General features: G+C 36.7%; 4 protein-coding genes across 8 annotated transcripts; 1 reads left to right on the top strand and 3 right to left on the bottom strand.

Annotated features, from left to right (window-relative positions):
* Positions 1-1,186: 1,186 nt before the first annotated feature.
* On the bottom strand, positions 1,187-2,111 carry AT2G25770 (Polyketide cyclase/dehydrase and lipid transport superfamily protein). Of its 2 annotated transcripts, NM_128137.3 has the most exons (2): positions 1,985-2,111; positions 1,187-1,882 (listed from the first exon to the last, which is right to left on the bottom strand). In NM_128137.3, exon 2 carries the CDS (start codon positions 1,850-1,852, stop codon positions 1,349-1,351), a length of 504 nt encoding a protein of 167 aa, NP_180148.1. In that variant the 5' UTR covers positions 1,853-1,882; positions 1,985-2,111; the 3' UTR covers positions 1,187-1,348. The 2 variants fall into 2 exon arrangements, with proteins under 2 accessions (NP_180148.1, NP_001031416.1); NM_001036339.2 differs by having other exon boundaries at positions 1,205-2,059.
* Positions 2,112-5,721: 3,610 nt separating this feature from the next.
* AT2G25760 (Protein kinase family protein) lies at positions 5,722-10,535 on the top strand. 2 transcript variants are annotated; one of them, NM_128136.3, is made up of 16 exons: positions 5,722-6,480; positions 6,659-6,790; positions 6,877-6,950; positions 7,064-7,133; positions 7,209-7,264; positions 7,415-7,486; positions 7,572-7,666; positions 7,744-7,810; positions 7,910-8,039; positions 8,116-8,334; positions 8,432-8,571; positions 8,654-8,828; positions 8,944-9,034; positions 9,122-9,279; positions 9,382-9,570; positions 9,662-10,535. In NM_128136.3, exons 1-16 carry the CDS (start codon positions 6,187-6,189, stop codon positions 9,719-9,721), a joined length of 2,022 nt encoding a protein of 673 aa, NP_180147.2. In that variant the 5' UTR covers positions 5,722-6,186; the 3' UTR covers positions 9,722-10,535. The 2 variants fall into 2 exon arrangements, with proteins under 2 accessions (NP_180147.2, NP_973532.1); NM_201803.1 differs by having other exon boundaries at positions 5,915-6,480; positions 7,910-8,054; positions 8,122-8,334; positions 9,662-10,031.
* Positions 10,536-10,710: 175 nt separating this feature from the next.
* On the bottom strand, positions 10,711-14,717 carry AT2G25740 (ATP-dependent protease La (LON) domain protein). Of its 2 annotated transcripts, NM_179738.5 has the most exons (10): positions 14,495-14,717; positions 14,151-14,218; positions 13,980-14,057; positions 13,611-13,723; positions 13,446-13,505; positions 12,905-13,006; positions 12,242-12,788; positions 11,956-12,161; positions 11,703-11,866; positions 10,711-11,342 (listed from the first exon to the last, which is right to left on the bottom strand). In NM_179738.5, the coding sequence occupies exons 1-10, from the start codon at positions 14,662-14,664 to the stop codon at positions 11,207-11,209; spliced, it is 1,644 nt and encodes a 547-aa protein (NP_850069.1). In that variant the 5' UTR covers positions 14,665-14,717; the 3' UTR covers positions 10,711-11,206. The 2 variants fall into 2 exon arrangements, with proteins under 2 accessions (NP_850069.1, NP_001323610.1); NM_001336020.1 differs by having other exon boundaries at positions 14,151-14,717.
* Positions 14,718-14,934: 217 nt separating this feature from the next.
* AT2G25737 (Sulfite exporter TauE/SafE family protein) lies at positions 14,935-18,097 on the bottom strand. 2 transcript variants are annotated; one of them, NM_179737.2, is made up of 12 exons: positions 17,450-18,097; positions 17,145-17,304; positions 16,869-17,069; positions 16,716-16,780; positions 16,553-16,580; positions 16,361-16,440; positions 16,194-16,280; positions 16,053-16,103; positions 15,750-15,971; positions 15,577-15,670; positions 15,346-15,486; positions 14,935-15,247 (listed from the first exon to the last, which is right to left on the bottom strand). In NM_179737.2, exons 1-12 carry the CDS (start codon positions 17,663-17,665, stop codon positions 15,162-15,164), a joined length of 1,431 nt encoding a protein of 476 aa, NP_850068.1. In that variant the 5' UTR covers positions 17,666-18,097; the 3' UTR covers positions 14,935-15,161. The 2 variants fall into 2 exon arrangements, with proteins under 2 accessions (NP_850068.1, NP_001324901.1); NM_001336019.1 differs by having other exon boundaries at positions 15,577-15,971.
* Between the last annotated feature and the right edge of the window lie 666 nt (positions 18,098-18,763).

Below are 18,763 nucleotides of genomic sequence, written 5' to 3'. Positions count from 1 at the left end.
CAATATTTGTTATATAGATAATAGATATGTATGTTAAGGGCTATCTGGATTGGATATGTGATCATATAAATGTCATATTCATTCTGCAATGTCAAGACCTTTATTATACACATCATGGGCTGGCCAATAGCCAATATATGAAATGAGTTATAATTTCTAGTGCCTACCGGCTAATTTTCTTATCATTGTCGTAATTTACAAGAATAGTTCACTATAAGTACTAGATACATAAATAAAAAATACGCCATATGAAAAAGAAAAAAAATGACATGTAAATTCATCAAAATTCGACTGTAATTAAATTTCCATCATTAACCATATCTAATCTGATTGAAGTTATATTACCAAATTAATTAATATGGTCATTTCTATAAATACTTCAAAAACGTTTTGTAAGTTGACGGCAAGCGATGGGTCATTGACAGCTACTATTCAAAAATGAAGATCTTAATCTATATGTTGAGTTCACACTATGTATAATAAGAGAGTTTTGCAAGAACACGTTTCTAAGTCATTAAATAACTTCAAAAAATTGCAAATAAAAATCAAAAGTTGTTAAAAGAAGATAACGAAATTCTAGGCTTGTGAAGGATTCACGAGCGACATGGACGAAGGTCACTTTTTCCGCAATTTGCTTAACGAAATCCAACTGAAACCTTTTTTTCTAGTTACAACATCCTTAATCCTTTATCCGGTTAAACCATTAGTATCTGAAATGGAGCTAATATTGTTTAAGATTATATACAGTTGTGAGTTGTGTATAAATTAAAAGTACAAAAAGTAACAAATAAGCTAAATCTCAACTTATTGAGCAATATAATCGTAAAATTTTCCAAATCGTTCGGAGAGATTAATTAGCAAATCTTAACAACTTACCCTTAAGCAATTCGATCTCTATATAAGAGAGTTAAATCTTTCTCTCTTAAGTATCAGAGAACGAGTTCTTCTTAGTAACTTGAACTATTGAAAATTTATATTTGTAAGAATAATTAGCTAAAATGACATAGTTATTTTTTTTAGTATATGTTCTTTCACCAAAATCCCACAAATTATATGCAAGGACGTTACATTTTTTTTTTCCACCACAATTCTATTAAGGAACCTTCTATTAATTCATCAACAATTCCACAAAGAGTTGGTCTTGTGCGGAAGCAAGCAAATTACATGTTTGTAGAATGAAAGATAGTATGTGAAGTTGTGTGATAGAAAGTAGAAACAGTTTAGTTTTAAAAAACATACAGAACAATTTTTTTATTTGTACTCCAAATATGGTCATCTTACAAATTTGCCCTAATCATAAATGGGTTTTATTAAACGCATATTTGCTATTCACTTATCAACAATTTTTCTAAGAAGACGACTCTCTTCTTCTCAAAGCATCTTCTTCCATGTTCTTGGTGATTATCTCTAATGCTTTCTCATACTTCTTAACCAAATTTTCTAACGACAATCCTCTCACAGGATCAACGGTGAAACTCCACTCAATCACACAACCATCTTCGCCACGTGGCAATATCTTCACCGTCGAAACGTAGGATTCGAATCCAGTGTTACTCTCCACTATCTCGTATCTCATCACACGTTCAACAGGATTAACGGCCACAAGCTTCTCCTTTGACCATCTCGCGGCGGAGTCTACACCGTTGGATCCTATGGAAAAGCCGGAACAGAATCTGATGCAACCCTGTTCACCGTTGTTGCCGTGGACGCCGTGACATGTGGCTAGCGTTGGAAGCCACTTGTGGAGATTGAAAAAATCGGTGAAGAGAGGCCAGATTTCGTCAGGCTTTGCCTTTGTGAGCGTAACTGATACTTTGGCTAGCCATTTTTCTGGGCTTGAAGCTTTTTCCATGTCAAAGAGAGAGATAGAGAGAGCGAGGATCTAGATATATGAAAATAAGATATAGTGTATTGTTTATATGAGTCTATGACATCTAAGTAAAAATATCATATGAAAACAATTTGGAGAATGAAATTTGATTACCTGAAAGGTTGATGCCGATACAGTGATCGAAGATTTTAACGCTTTTTTTGTTTTTGATATGGATGCGTTTGGCAAGTGTTATTCTTATTATTATCACTTCTTGGGAATATTAAAGACAGTTGTCCATGCATGGTAAACAGCGAAACATGTGTTAGTGTTTTTTGTATGTACATTATGAATTTATGATAATTTTTTAAAGAGTTTTTTTTATATAAATAAGTGCGAATGGTTTTTGGCAGTTTTTTCTCTCTCTACATACTAAAGAATAACTGAAAATTTAGTAGTAAATAAAATAAAATAGGCATTAGTTGAACTCTTTTGTAAATTATTTCTTAAACAAGTATTTATTTTGAAAACCTCTTAAATTACAGTTATTATAAATCTATTCAAGATAACGATACAAATATTCATGGATTTTATAGTTTTTTTGGTTTTTAATAATGTAACGATTTCAAAAATATCATGGTTAGGAGTAATTTTTAGCTATTAGAAATCACCTAATCATATTTTAAATTACTCTAATATACCAAAAGAAATGTCTTCGAAGTAAAGTAACGATTTAAAAAATATCATGGTTAGAAATAATTTTTAGCTAATAGAAATCAGCTAATCGCAATGCACAATAAACAAATTTCGTATAAATATTTTTTTTTGTTTAGGGCTGTATACATCAAGCAAAACAAAGTGTAAATCAATAGTTGTGGTAGCTAGTGTTCATTTATTTGCTGAAACCAAGGCAAAACCGACCAGACCTCAATAACACTCCCGAGAAGGACCTGGTGAGGGAACCAAAGGAAACAACCCAAATTTTCAAAGAGAGCAAAATCCGAACTCATCTTCTTATAGAAGAGGGAAACATGTGGAAGGCATTCAGAGAGCCTAACTTGTAGGGATCTCTTTATCTTACTATGTTTTAAGAGAGTCCTCATATGTCAACCAGCAAAAGGAATATTCGTATGCGAGGAGAAGAATGTAGATCTTACATGTAGATGTGTGAATTCTGATGGATCCCAATTACAGGACAATCAATGTTGATCAAGACAAAAACACTTTGGTTCTCAAAGACTTTAGAACAAGTTACTACAATTTTTCTCTTCATATTAGATTCGCCACAACAGAGGATCTTTAAATACACAAGAATATAAACTAACTACTAATTAAAGAACATGAAACATGGGAAAGAAAACACATTTCGGCAAACTAATTAAAATAACTAAAACTCTTGGCCACGTCATCTTCTTCCTCAAGTTGCATCTCATCATTCTCAAGAAGGTAGAAGCAAAATCACTTTTAATTTACTAGAAAGCCTTAGGGCAAGGTTACACACAAGGTCACAAACAAAGAAGCAAAAATAAGAAAGAACGAAGACAAGCAAGTTGATCGACGCAAGACCTAAGAAGTATTTAAGACTAATCCTAGATTCACTACCCAGATATTCACAAAGTGAGTGAACGTGGAAAGAGAAAGTACACGAAGCCAACGCCTGCCACAAAGTGGTGCATTGAGATAGTCTTACTTTGCGAGAGGAGCATGGAGCCCAATCACATGTTTCCTATAAGATATTTGAATTTTTTTCAACATTTTAATCATCCATGCATACAAATGCGCTTAAAGAGTTTACTGATGGCTATTGTAAAGATTTTTTTAGTTGCTACGTTGTACCTTGATACAAAAGTATTACCCGTCGTTTTTGGAAACGTTCCAGGATAATCCATTTTTATACAATATCTTAATTGGTTTTATACTTAAACCATGGAAAAATCTCTTAGTATATCCTATGATTATGTAACGATGTCAATAAAAGATGATCATACTCCCTAAAGATACTCCCACTGGGTCGTGCAAAGAAATATAGTAACTATGCATGGCCGCATGGGTATGTGCATACCCACGAATGGTGACAAAAGTAATGGTATGCTGAAGTCTTTTATACTTTATTCCTTTTCTGTCCAAATACCTTTTTTATCCTTACGAAGAGCTGAGTGATCTTAACAGATACTTGTGCTAGTGATATTTAGACGTTGGTGTAAACACAAGAGCAGTTTTATCAACAATGCATTTTTACCTTGAGCATAATCCAATATCTTTGAGCAACATCCTTAAATTAATTAGCATCATCCAATATCACCTTGAGATTTCAATAGAGCATGTTCCTAAGTTACTTACATGCTCTCCTATATATCTTTTATACATACATCTTTTGGATAAGAAAAAAATAGACATACGACATTAAATGTAGAATAACAAGCGCAATAAAAACTCACTTATCCTTTGATTATAAAGTTGGCTGAGGACATAAGCAAAATGTGAGACTTGACTACCCTTGTGTTCTCGTATTTCGAATAATTTATCTGTTTACACTCGCTACAAAAGTTATCTTTTCAAAATAGCTGTGATTTTTTTGAAATTGATACACTGACTTGAAACATTACCAAATGACAAATATCTATCACTTCAAAGAAATCCTTGCATTTATTATAAGATACTCTCCATAAAAAGAGATTGTCATCTGCAAAATTGGTAGGTTAGTCCGAAATATTTTGAAAACATGTTAAATTATTATTTTCTCCTATATAAAGATAGTTCAACCCATTCTTTAGATGTTTCATGTTCACATCTTTCCACGTATTGCAGATTTTTTAAGTTTGATTTGTTCTTCTCAAAACATAGTTATGAATATATAGTTTATGATGCACTATTGTGACCTCATCACATGATGCAAATTGAACATCTCTTCCAAACACAAATCGATGATTAACATTCCAATGGATGTGTTCAGCAAAAGCTTTCCTAATGGTCAACCCATAAACAAGATCATGGTGAGGAAATCTAGACGAACACTCGAACCCCAACATTTTGTCGTGATCATTCATAGCCGAGAAGAGATCATATTCCGAGTCAAACTTTGAAAATTTGACATTTCTCTTTTACAAAAAAAAAAAAAAAAAAAGAAGACAAAATAACTAAATGGATCATTTGCAAAAATAACCATATTTGATAAACTATTTAAGTATATAGCACTATATATGTATAAATTAAAAAACTAACATAGAGGGCAAGTATAATGACCAAATGTGGTGGTGGTGATCAAAAGTGATGGTGGTAGTGACTAGTGACCAAAGATGGTGATGATGGTGGTTATTGTCACGGTGCTGGTGGGAGTGGCAAAAGGTTGTGGTGCTGATGGGAGAGATTAAAGGTGGTGGTGATGGTGATGATGATTAAAGGTGATGGTGGTGAGTGGTGACGGACTGTGGTGTGATGGTGGCGGCAGTGACGGTGGCTGTAATGACGGCGGCAGTGGTGGTGATGACTGTGACGGCTATGGTGGTGGTGACGGCGACAGCCGTGGTGGTGGTGACGGCGGCGACGGTAGCCCGTGGTGGTGGCCGTGTTATGATTTGGTGGTGGTTGATGGTGATAATGATGAGGACAAAATTGTAAATAATATATATTACACACAAAATATAATGAAAGTTTTTTTTTTAGGTTAGTTTCTTAATTTATAAATTTTTGTTGGTTATACACCCATATTTCCCTAACTAAATACTCTTTTAAACCGGCGATTTACCATTCTATTGATGAATCGATTCACGTCAAATTTTGAATAAATTCTACCCAAATCTTCTTCAATATTGAACCTGGTTTTGAAAATTTAACATTTCTCCTTTACAAGATAATGAAAGAAAGCCAAGATATATCATTTCTCTTTTTAACCGACCAACATTCACATCGGGCTTTTGGAAAGCCTTAAGAAAGAAAAACATTCCAACAAGAAACTTGTTTACAAGCCCCCTTCAAGTCACACAGAGTTGGTCCATTAACAATTTTAAGTATTGTAGATTTGATTAATCTATGTTAATCATGTCCAATGTCCATATTGTTAGATAAAAGAAAGAAAAAAAATCATTAAAAACCCATAGATTGTGTGAAGAAACCAAAAAAAAAACATCCCATAAATAAGAAGATCCCTTAACAGAAGGTTAAAAAAAAAAGATCAGAGTCCTTTGGATTCTTCAATTGCTTAGTCTCATAAATCCCCAAAATCTCTCCACCCAGTTGGATTTGCAGCTCTCTCAGATTCATCAGTTTCTTGATCTCTTTGTTATATTCAATTTCACGAAGATTGTATCCAGAGCAGATGGGTCTGGAAGCTTCTTTCTTTCTCAGTGATTTCGATCGTTCCATGGACCAGACGTACGATGCCTGAGCTGCGTAGCAACGCACGCAGAGATCGGGATAAGAAGAACCCGAAGCAGAACCCAATTGCTTTGAAACAATCACCTGTTAGGAGAAATCCGAGGCGGCAGCTGAAGAAGAAAGTGGTGGTGAAGGAAGCGATCGTTGCAGCTGAAAAGACGACGCCTTTGGTGAAAGAGGAAGAAGAACAGATTAGGGTTTCGAGTGAAGATAAGAAGATGGATGAGAACGACAGTGGTGGTCAAGCAGCTCCAGTGCCTGATGATGAAGGAAACGCTCCTCCACTTCCTGAAAAGGTGTCAACTTTATTGTTGGTTTTGTTGTTTTTATGAGGTTTTAGTTCATCGGAATTGTCTCTTGCATTGTGTGTTGTGTTTTTTGATTAGGAGAAAGCTCTCAAACTTAGGCATGCCACTTAAAGTTAAAACTTTCTCTTGTAGGATGATTTGATTATTGACTCCTTGGTTTTTACAGGTTCAGGTTGGTAATTCACCCATGTACAAGTTAGATAGAAAGCTAGGCAAAGGTGGTTTTGGACAAGTTTATGTTGGTCGAAAGATGGGCACGAGTACTTCTAATGCTAGATTTGGCCCGGGAGCTTTGGAGGTATGCTGTTTGTGTTTGCAAGTTTACTTGCTTTCTTTTGGTTTTCTGTGATCTGTAATGTGATTTTGATGTGTCCACTTTTGTAGGTGGCTTTGAAGTTTGAGCATAGAACCAGCAAAGGATGTAACTATGGGCCACCGTATGAGTGGCAAGTTTACAAGTGAGCGTTATGGTCTCTTGTCTTTGGCTCTAGGATTCATCTTCTGCTTGTTCAAATAGTTTGTTTATAAAAGGATGAGATAACTAATGATGCTTTATCATCTGTTCGTCCAGTGCACTTGGTGGCAGTCATGGTGTGCCACGAGTTCATTTTAAGGGTCGGCAGGGCGATTTTTACGTGATGGTATGTGGAATTTAGTCAGGTCTGAACAAGAGCACTTGCAGTATGAGTAATTACTGTTTTTAATCTTTCATACAGGTTATGGATATCCTTGGGCCTAGCTTATGGGATGTTTGGAATAGTACCACCCAGGCGTAAACATTCACTCTGAGAAACATTTACTTTATTTTGTAGCATCTGAAGATTTTGTTATATGAACCATTGATAAACATAATTTTTCCTGAGATGAGCCCTTCAATATTGGTGGCACTCACCATATGATTTGTGTGTTTTATACATTCCAGGATGTCAACAGAGATGGTTGCATGCATTGCAATTGAGGCAATATCCATATTAGAAAAGATGCATTCTAGAGGGTAATTTTCTAATATTTCTGCTACTGTAACTCTCTTTCTTCAAGTGGTTTTTATTTGCTAAGAAGCAGTGCTCCTGTTTCTACAGATATGTGCATGGCGATGTAAAACCAGAGAATTTTCTGCTTGGGCCTCCTGGAACTCCTGAAGAGAAAAAACTTTTCCTTGTAGACCTCGGCTTAGGTACACTTTATTTTTGTTATAAGAGTGAGCGTACTTTATTGTCTTTCTGCTGCTTATCCAATCTGTTGATCTTGCAGCATCCAAATGGCGAGATACTGCAACTGGACTACATGTTGAATATGACCAGCGTCCTGATGTTTTTAGGTAAGTTGATTCAGCTAGGCATAAAGCCTGTGAGATTGATTCTTATCAGGGACTTCAACTTTAGGGTACTTATTAACGTGTTGGCTTTTTCATTTTCAGAGGAACAGTACGTTATGCTAGTGTACATGCTCATCTTGGCAGAACTTGCAGTCGGAGGGATGACCTGGAATCTCTTGCTTACACTCTTGTTTTCCTTCTTCGAGGCCGGCTTCCATGGCAAGGGTACCAGGTTGGGGACACTAAAGTTATTTGTTTTATTTCCTGGCAACTTTCCTTGTCAATCATTAACTTGGTCTATTTGTTAGGGAGAGAACAAAGGTTTCCTTGTTTGCAAGAAGAAGATGGCCACTTCCCCAGAAACTCTTTGCTGCTTCTGTCCCCAACCTTTTCGTCAGTTTGTCGAGTATGTGGTCAATTTGAAGTTTGATGAGGAGCCTGATTATGCTAAATATGTCTCCCTTTTTGATGGAATAGTCGGCCCAAACCCAGACATTAGGCCAATAAATACTGAGGGTGCACAGAAGGTGATTTGGTGATCTTCTTTATGAAACATATATTGAGGTTTACTATTTAGCTCCGGTCTGAATGTCTAAAGTTTTTTCGTGTTTGTCTGGTGTGAAGCTCATACATCAAGTGGGTCAAAAGAGGGGGAGGCTGACAATGGACGAGGAGGATGAACAACCAACAAAGAAGATCAGATTGGGCATGCCAGCAACACAATGGATCAGCATTTACAGTGCTCACAGACCAATGAAACAACGGTGACATCTTGGATCATACTTGAGAATTCTTCGGCTGTACGTTGATGACCATGCAGCTGACATGTCTTTTATCTTTGTGCAGATATCATTATAATGTTACTGATACAAGGCTTGCACAACACATTGAAAAAGGAAATGAGGATGGGTTATTTATCAGCAGTGTGGCTTCTTGCACGGATCTCTGGGCTTTGATCATGGATGCAGGAAGTGGCTTTACGGATCAAGTTTACCAGTTATCACCAAGCTTTCTCCACAAGGTAGCTTCATTTAATATTCTGGGGTAGTCATTTGTCATGTCTGCACTGCTGCTATCACTTCCATTTTATGATATTCTCCAACTTGTGTATTTTACCATTATTTTTCATCTCATAGGAATGGATTATGGAACAATGGGAAAAGAATTACTATATTACAGCAGTGGCAGGAGCAAATAGTGGGAACTCATTCGTGGTTATGTCAAAAGGTATTCTTGTTTTACTCCTTTTGAATGCAGGTGTAACAGTTATTTCCGTTTTATCTCTGTTTCACAGTTTTCATCATTTGTATTCAGGGACCCAGTATTTACAACAATCCTACAAAGTCAGTGATTCTTTTCCCTTCAAGTGGATAAATAAAAAGTGGAGGGAAGGGTTTTATGTTACATCAATGGCAACTGCTGGAAGCAAATGGGGAATTGTAATGTCTCGTGGGGCTTCTTTTTCTGATCAGGTCTGTGAAGTTTATATATTGTTTGGGTCTAGACTTAAAGAGAAGCATGAATCACATTGAATTACATCATTGATAATATGTTTTTTTTTTTTTGTGATTCAGGTTATAGAACTAGATTTTCTATACCCTAGTGAAGGTATACATCGTCGATGGGAAAATGGCTACAGAATTACATCAGTTGCTGCAACTTGGGATCAGGCTGCCTTTGTTCTTAGTGTGCCAAGAAGGAAGCTTACCGATGAGACACAGGAGACTCTTAGAACCTCTGCTTTTCCTAGTAATCATGTCAAGGTTTGCTTGCTGGTCTCTTATTCCTTTATCCATTATTATTTGGCTTTCCAACTTCTTGGGGTGTAATATATCTATTTTATTTTTTCTGCAGGAAAAATGGGGCAAGAATCTTTACATTGCATCGATTTGTTATGGTCGAACTGTGTCATGAAGTTCTAAATTTTTTGTTAGGATGCATCTCAATTTAGCTTTACCATATATCCGCTAAGAAAAAAGAATCGTTGTGATCAGTGATGGTATGGGCTTAGGGAACCTTTTAGCAAGGTTGAATGAATGTTTGCCAAACTTCAGTGATGCTGCAATGTAGTGTATCGACTGCAAAAACTTATCCTACTTTTCAACTTGGATGACTTGTTTGATGAAAGAAGTTAAAATTTCTTTAGATTAAAAAGGTCTTGTATTATCTTCAACTAATGTTGATTTATTAGAAGTGAACGCCACAGTTTGATTTTATGTGGCTAGTAATGTGATTTTTATTGTGTTTCTTGCATGCCGTTTTCCGTTAATCGTGTAGGAAACCAGGGAGGGTCTTTGAACCTTTTGGTCTTCTTCTTTAGCTGAAAAATGAGGTGATGCTGGTTTACCAATGTTCCTTTGGAAATGTAATGATTTGTTTTCTGAGATCCAGAGATTGACAGTTCGAAGTTATATGGGTTGATTTTCCCTACTTTGTTGCAGAAGTTCTTCACTATTGTAAACTAACGTAGTGAAACTTTAAGTGCAGAATACGGGGCATGTCGGTACAACTGTTGCTGCCTGTATCCAAGTTGAATGGTAGTTATATTTTCTTCGTGCTCAAATGTATTGTTTGAAGCATGAAGAAGAAATGTGGGAAAGACTAAAGAAAATCTGAATGGCAATAGCAAATCTTTGACAATGGTGATTTGTTGCAACAGTTGCAGTATACAAGTTCACGGTGGTAAACAAGTCGAGCATTCTGATTCTATTCTCTTTCTTGATTTTCTGCCCTTGTTTTGTTCCAAATGTCTCTCTTTGAAAAATAAAAGTTGTGAAGTTGCATTGGCCATTTATTTGGGCATCTATAATAATAATGTTGACCTACTTATTGATCAAATACATTCATTCTCTGCATTGGCAAATATGATAACCACATGGCGCTGGTTTCAACAACCGTATTTAATCAAAATGGATCCACGCAAAGTACAAATCAAAATTGTGCACGATTTGAGGGACAATCCCAAATAATACTTTGATTCATCCCAAGCTTAACTCTTCGTGATACTTGTTTTAAAATCATTTCCTTAACCTATATTTCGTTTGAACTAAAAGCATATACATGAAGTAACGCTTCATTCCAAAAAATCTAATGCTCAGCGGCAACTGACTGAGAGTGAGAGACTGAGAGTTAAATTCATTTAGGTCTACACAAAACCCATAAGAGATTCAAGATTCCCGTTTAATCCTAACTATGGTTCCTCCATCACATTATGCTGGATATATATATTGTATGTATGCATATTACTTTAGAATTCTATACTCTAGTCAGCTTTGTGCTTTCACAAGCTATTTTGCAATATTCAGCATAGTGGGGAAGTTTAAGCTAGAAACCTTTCTATGGTAATTTGGTATTGAAAGGCGAATTGATCCGTGAGTGAGACCTGGTTTTAATGCTGTTTCAGCGCATGTCATCTGCAACCTGTGAGCCACGAACTGCCCAAAAAGACGATGGCTTCAACTTCTTGTTTGTCGCTGTGAAATGCCAACCAAGCTGGGTTTCGCACGTCGCACAGTTTGCAATTGTCCAAGCATACCTGCAGATTTAAGACATCAATCAGACTTGAAAGATCACAGATTTGTCTGCTTAATAAAGTACATGAACCAATGCTCTAAACAAGTTAGCATATGTCTATGAACACTTGGTCTAAACGATTTTCTTACAACAAACTGCGCCAGCTGCTTTATATGCTAATGCTCTAAACAATTAGCTTGTTTTGAACCAAAGCTAGTTTTCAAATCATACAACTTGGAAACCCTTAGGATCTATAATAGCTACTGAGCTATATTTCTTAACTACTGAGGTATCAAATGAGTGATAAGTACAGTGAAGGAAATAGGTCAACTGTTTCAAATGTAAAACTGGTTAAGGACAAATATTAATTGAAAACTCTTACCCAGGAAACCAGCTGTCCTTTTTAACAGGTCTACCTCTAAGCGCTATGTCATTTGCTTTGTAAAAGGTCATTATCTCGTGGACATAGCCATGTGGGTTTACGTAGGCACCAAGAGGACCTTCATTAGACATAACCAACATGTCTTTTCTTCTTGCTATGACAGTCTGCATTATTAATATGCAAACGTATCAGTAAGCCAAATATTCAATGAAGAGGAAGTGGAAATGGTATTTACCATGCTCACACAAAATACCTGACAGTGTATACATCGAACACGATCAAAACTTTCAAGCAATTCAATTTCTCGCTGCAATCTATAGGAGACTCCATCCAGCTCCAAGAGCTCTTGTCTAATTGACTCAGACACGGGAATTTTACTCGCAATGGAAAAGGATAGAATATCTGGTTTATTCACAAAAGCCTCCATGTTTGGAACCCCAACTATTTGCTTCCACAGATCTGCATTTTCTTTTAACATTAGCAGACGCTAAATATGTGTGCTACTTATAGAAAACGATCAAAATAAACAAGGAGTTTACCGACTGCTCTTTGAGCAAGATAATATGAGTCAAACATCCTATACGCCCAGAATGGCCAAAATGCTCTTGGCGTCATACGGAATCGGCTTAGATCAGTATTTTGCCGGAAACTTGCCAGCCTATTTTGCTTCTGATATTTCTCTTGTGAAACAGGAGTCTTGCCAATTGCCGATTGCTCGTCTTCATTTTCGTTGTCATGGCTAGAAGCTAAACATCCAATGGACCTCAAGCTGTATGGATTAGACCCACTAGATTGGACTGTAGAGGTGCTGACTACTTGATCATCATCACTACTTGTTGAGTTACAAAATATTGAGTCAACTACTGAATAATGAAGTCTTTTTTCTGACGGAGAAAGAGCACTTTCAAAACTTTCTTCAGAATTTGCTTCAGACTGTGCGTCCATATCTCTAAGAGGTGTAGATAAAGATGCTGTACCCAAGGGATAGCGACCTCGCAACTTGCTTAGCGGTACCAGTTTTCCAAACGCGTCCCTGGGAGTCCTCAAGGGCACATCTTCATCAACAATTTGAACCTCTCCGCAAGTCTGCAAGAAGGATTTAAAAGATATAAGCCTCTGTCACAGTAAACAAAGATGCATTCCCCATTTCTACTAATAAAGATGCAGAGTGTCTATGTATATATATGAGAAAATGTCCATACAAATCCTTCAACGTCAGTCCAGCGATGCTTTAAACGGAAACGTTGTTGTCCACGAGTAATAACATTGAATGAACCATCACCAAGTCGACGGTATTGTCGTATCTGTGATTATCACCGAAAATAGTATGTTACATATCAAGAACAAGAAGATCCAAAGATCCAAAATAAATCCACCAATTAAAAATATAAAACAACAACCATAGCATTTCCCAACTTCCTACATCAAGACCCCTGTCTCAGCCATTCCTCCAGAAACATTGCACAAATAATTTAAGAGTCCATAGTACTTTAGGCAAGAAATCGATCAACAAGAATGCCAAGTGTAAAATATATTTATTTCTTAAGATATACCACCAATCATATCAGATATTCAGATCCCACAATTTCAAATACAAAACTGCAGATATTTTCAAATACAAAACCACAGAGGTCTTAGATTAGACAAAGCAAAACAAAGATTTAGAAACAGAAAACTGAAAGGTATAACTTCATCTAACAATCATTTGAAAGGAAAGGAAATAAGAAAATATAGAAATATAACCTCTGCGGTTGTCCCCACACTGGCATACTTAAACTGAGCCCCTTCTCTGTAAACACGAATCTGAAGATAACAGGATGACTTTTAGATGAGTAATTTTTTATTGTAGAAAAGAACCAGATATTTAGAGAATCCAAAACAAGCAAAGCAAAAGATTAAGTCACCTACCACACCTATCGTAGAAGGAGCGTTAGCTTGGTTCAAAGCTCTCTCAACAGCAGCCAAGAAACTAGGCTGAATGATTCTAAGGGGGAGTGTTGCCTCAGGAAATAGAACCACTCCTGAAGTATTGCAAAGCACCAGTGTCAATGTCTTACATACATATTTGAGTACAAAAACAATAGCAGGAGATATATGACTCATCTTAACATACATGTCTTACACAAATTGGTTTAAAGAAACAGTACTTCTTGCAAATCCGAAGAAAGAATCATGGTGTGCTCTTTGAATTCAAGTTAGCATCCCATGTCAGTGAACAAGCAACTAGATTCTTAAACTAAAGCTACAGAAGTCACCACACCATATTATTATAAATACCTTCAAGATAGAAAAGCGGGATCTTCAATACCGTTCCTCCATCCACAAAAGAAACTCTGTTTTGAGTGTCTTCAACCTCTGTTAAACATTACAAAACCATATAAGCTCAAATGTGGTAAACACATAAGAAACTACCTCGGAAAGAAACAAGACGGGAGAATCGATCCGTACCGCCAAGATACATATGTAAAGAAGCCAAAGCTGGGTTGAACATAAGTTCATCATCACCGAGGTTACCACTGTCAAGCACCACCAAATGCCAATTCAGAGATTACTGATTTGTTGGATCCGTTATCTAAAGGATTACAGATTTACAACTATCAAACATCACGAAACCCTAACTAAGCAAGAACTCGAAAATCAAACTGGTTTAAACACTTGAAACTGATTCTAGCAACACATTGAGCCACGCGTAGTCACTAGAAATAGGCACGAAGAGAGTGTAGAACGAATAAGTAACAAACGATCGTAGAGGGAAACCAAAAGGCAAGTGTTAAGAGGAGAGATTGGCTCACGAAGCTTGAGCGTGGGAAGAGAAAGGAAATGAAGAGAGATCATCATTATTATCATCGGAATCGGAATCGTGAAGGTCATCGACTTCTTCGACTTGTAATTCCTCGAAATCAAGCTCACGAATCTGCTCGATCTGAAGTCTCTCTCGCTCTCGAATCCTCTCGTCGTCCATTTCTCTCGAGTTTCGTTTACCCGCCAGTAGAGAGAGTCCCCTTTCGCCACCTCCGCGTTTTCCAGGTTCGTCTCCATCTGGATTGGGAAGTTTATTGGGCCGGTTTTTGGATCCAATACCCGGCCCAACTATCACGGGTTAATATATGATTATAGTTTTAATTATTATTCCGTTACCCACGTTTTTTTTTTTTTACTTGCAAATCATATGAAAGCGTCTATATTGAACAAAGTTGTTTTCCCACGCCATCTACGAACAAAGTTGCTAACAAATTGATCAATCACTTATATTGACATAGATTAGATTTCCAACCATAATTCAGCCAAAAAAGAAAAGAAAAAAATTAGTACCACTACTACTAAGTAAGTAGTAATTATACAATTCGATTTTCAAATTTAAAAAATGACACAAGACACAATCAAAAGACCATAAGTCTTGCCATCAAGAATGAAGCTTTATAAGTTTAACACTTAACAAGCTACATGCTAAGTACAACGTCAGCCACCGTACTTGCAAAGGTTCTCGAAACCCATGTACTCATGCCGTTGGATTTTGCCGATCATATTCACTATTCCCACGCCACCTACGAACAAAAAGAAACAACGATAACAACATTACATATTGTGATAAAACCCGCCCGTGGCTGCGAAAATAGTGTTGGGTGAGAGGGAGATAATGTACCAAGCGATATCGCACTGATAAAGATCATGGACGCGAGGATGAAGATGATGAGAGATGCGCGGCCGATGGCTGCGATTAGCCTTCTGACTACATGCTGTCCAACCCAAGCTGCAATTGTTGCCACTCCCACAAGGTACAAAGCTGCACAAACGTAAACAAATAGTGAGGATATCGTGAAACTTTAATGGACTCCGTGGCCTTATTGAATAGAATGAATGACACAGAACTCACCATATGGAACAGGGAATCGTTTGAGAAGATAGTATTCTACAACAGACATGGATGATGAGAAAGTCATTGCAAAAGTGGCTGTGGCACTTGAGACCTACACACAAAAAAACACACAACTGTTGTACAATAACAAGTGATTCTAAATTATAATGTTGTAATAAATTCATTCACACCTGTGGTGGGACACCGAGCTCCAAGAACAATGGACCCATGATGAAACCTCCGCCTAAACCAAGTAAACCACCGACTATGCCTGCTATTATGCCAAATGTACAATACATAACAAGCTGACCAACGGTGAAATTCGAGTCTCCTTGTCCCTTAGACGCAATGATTCTTCTACCCTGGTACAAAGCTACTGCTTCATAGCCTGATACACCAACTGCAACCGGAATCTAAATTACAGTAGCAAAGCGTAAGTATTTGTAAGCCGTATACGTAGATCTCTCTGCAAGAAAATGTAACTGACTACGTACCTGTAACAGATTTATGACCCAATATGCTACTGAACAATTAGCCAGATTTTGCTGTTTCCACAGTAGGACATGAAAAGTATCAGCAAAGTTTGCACATGAACAATATATATGTGAATTGCTTGATAAAGACCAATAAATAACCTTGGATATCTGCAGCGCCAGGAACACAATCCAGACAAACACGAGAAGTCCCAGTTCCTTCCAGTATACATTTTCAATAATACTTACCTACAGTACATTAGCATGGTTAGTTGTGACATAACTTGCAAACACAGAAGAAGCACTAGTGTAAAGAGAATAGCATTTACTTCTTCTTTCTTTTTGTTTCCAGGGTTCGTGCTCGGGGCTGCGGGAAGAGGCACGTATTCCACTTCTGTGCCAGATACACCTAACAAAAAAGTAGATTATGTGAGGAATGTTTTCCCGATAAAAGAAAAAAAACAGAGATTGTAAAATAGTGGTCCCTGAAAAATGTTTAACAAACAAAAAATTAAACTCACCATTTGACTCTAAACGTTTAGCAGCCTCCTGTAACACAAAAGAAAAAAATTAGTTTGGTGGTTTTTCATTAAGATTGACACTATCTAGCAATAAATCATATAACAACCCCTCTTAGGTGTTAGGTGGTCCATTTGATGCCTTAGCAAGAAGTTATCAAGGTACCTTTTTCTCTATAGTCTCCTTGTTCCAAGTCTCAGAACCCTTCAAGAACGCCTTTGTTGACGTGCCTGCATACATACATTCATAACAAAACGGTGATTCGACGTCTAATTAACCGCGAATGGTGGAAAGGACGTATATTACGAAACCGATTACCAAGAAAGAGGACGATGAGTAGAACTGTAACCAACCAATCTGGAAAAATCACATTAAAAGCAACACCAATACTAATCCCAAGCATAAGCATAGGCTGGATCAGTAAAGCGAGATCATAATCAATGATAGGCATGTCAAGTGTTGGATGCCTCAATCTAAGATTGTAATACACAGTGGACACAGAAGCACCCATAATCATACCTAAGAAAATCATGTCAATATTAGTCAAAAAAACATCAAGACAAAAACATATAATGTTGTTAACTAAAAACTTACATTTTGAAATAGCTGTAGCTGATTTAGGATCAAACCCAATAATCAAACTAAGCATAGGTACGAAAATCCCACCACCACCAACACCACCTACACTACCAAACGCAGCTCCAAAGAATCCAACAAGTGTTCCCAATACAATTTGCCAATTAAACTCAAATTCCTGTTTATACAAATAACAAAATACATGTAATTCCGCGTCATATCACAAATGTAAACAACATTCGCTCTTTTGACTGACAAAAAAAAAACCATTAACATATAATTCTGACACAAGAGATGAAACTTAGAAGAAGAATGATACTTACAGGCCAAACATGACGATAACCTATTTGATCAGATTCCCATAGAAAATTGATAGCTTTAAGGAAGAAACTTGATTCATTTTCCCGCGTTTCGTCTGTACTTAACCTCAGAGATTTTCCTCTTCTCTCAGCGGAAACGAAAGCAAAAGCTAGAGAGAAATTGATTAAGAAGATGGTTACAGATCTTAAACCTAACCATTTCGATCTCAATTTCGTCATTGTATACGAAGAAGAATCACACTGATTTCAACGAGGATGGTGAAATATCCCCAAAAACTAAAGGAAGAAGAAGAAGAAGACAAATTCAAAATGGGAAATGTGTCGAAGGCTTCCACAATCTAAAGCGAGATCAGGATTCACACGACAGGTGCATAAGAGCCAAATTTACTCTGTTGAGAAAAAAAAAATGAAATTTCGAAGTGGAGAGGAGGTCTCGAATTTTTGTTTTATGAGAAATGCCAAGACGACGAGTGATTGCGTATGATGTTATCATTGATGATGCAATTAGGACACACACTAGATCACGTAATGACGTAATACAATTACTTTTTTATTTTTTATCTGTACTTTATAGTTTTATTTAGACAAGCAAATGTCCGTATTCGGACCACCTGCCATGGTTTGTATTGGAGGATTGGCGGAAAAAATGAAAGACTGAAGGAAAATGTGTCTGTGTATTCTAAAGTGAGTTTTTTTTTTTTTTGTCGGCCGGGCCACAAGGACTGGGTCCAAACTCCGGTAGTCCGTTTTCTACATCTATAGAGTCAAACTCCAATTGAGAAGAGATAGTAACTAGTGGTGACAAATGAAACTTTATAGAATTGGAATCGATACGGGAACCGTTATGTATTTGGATTACTTGAAATATAATTCTAAATATCCGATCGGTTTTAGAATTTGGTAATATTATATACCTTTGCCCAAAAAACAAAGGTATATTATATACCTTATGAGTCATAAGACTCAATTTCGTATGTGGGCTAAGTTAACAGATGGACCTTTTAAAGAGTTATAGGCCCAAGTAGATATGTTCTTGGAGAAGCCCAGTTGACGATTCTTTCTTGACATCTTTTGTTCATCGAAAAATTTGCGACATACATTTTGACTATTTATTTTTGTCTGGAATTTTCAACAGATTTAAAGTTTTGTCATAAATTTGTCACAAGTTGGTTGAGAAATTTCAACAGAATGTATGTCACAAAATTTCGTAATGTTTCAGCAGGAATTTGGATGTTTTCCGCAGAAATATATGTCTACACATATCATAGTTATAAGACGCAGAAAAAATACAAAACGTTTATAAGACCAATGTAATTT

This window comes from Arabidopsis thaliana, chromosome 2 (genome assembly GCF_000001735.4).
Source record: "Arabidopsis thaliana chromosome 2, partial sequence".
Taxonomy (NCBI): domain Eukaryota; kingdom Viridiplantae; phylum Streptophyta; class Magnoliopsida; order Brassicales; family Brassicaceae; genus Arabidopsis; species Arabidopsis thaliana.
This window is presented reverse-complemented; position numbering and strand designations above follow the sequence as displayed.

Coding starts and splice junctions, on each gene's coding strand:
- AT2G25770 (NM_128137.3), bottom strand. CDS start 1,852: ATGGAAAAAGCTTCAAGCCCAGAAAAATGGCTAGCCAAAGTATCAGTT.
- AT2G25740 (NM_179738.5), bottom strand. CDS start 14,664: ATGGACGACGAGAGGATTCGAGAGCGAGAGAGACTTCAGATCGAGCAG. Junction 14,219..14,494: donor TCTTCCCACGCTCAAGCTTC/GTGAGCCAATCT, acceptor GGTGCTTGACAG/TGGTAACCTCGGTGATGATG. Junction 11,867..11,955: donor TTCGATGTATACACTGTCAG/GTATTTTGTGTG, acceptor TTAATAATGCAG/ACTGTCATAGCAAGAAGAAA.
- AT2G25760 (NM_201803.1), top strand. CDS start 6,187: ATGCCTGAGCTGCGTAGCAACGCACGCAGAGATCGGGATAAGAAGAAC. Junction 8,572..8,653: donor CACAGACCAATGAAACAACG/GTGACATCTTGG, acceptor ATCTTTGTGCAG/ATATCATTATAATGTTACTG. Junction 9,571..9,661: donor TTCCTAGTAATCATGTCAAG/GTTTGCTTGCTG, acceptor TTTTTTCTGCAG/GAAAAATGGGGCAAGAATCT.
- AT2G25737 (NM_179737.2), bottom strand. CDS start 17,665: ATGACGAAATTGAGATCGAAATGGTTAGGTTTAAGATCTGTAACCATC. Junction 16,781..16,868: donor ACTCATCGTCCTCTTTCTTG/GTAATCGGTTTC, acceptor GTATGTATGCAG/GCACGTCAACAAAGGCGTTC. Junction 16,441..16,552: donor TAAACGTTTAGAGTCAAATG/GTGAGTTTAATT, acceptor CTTTTTTGTTAG/GTGTATCTGGCACAGAAGTG.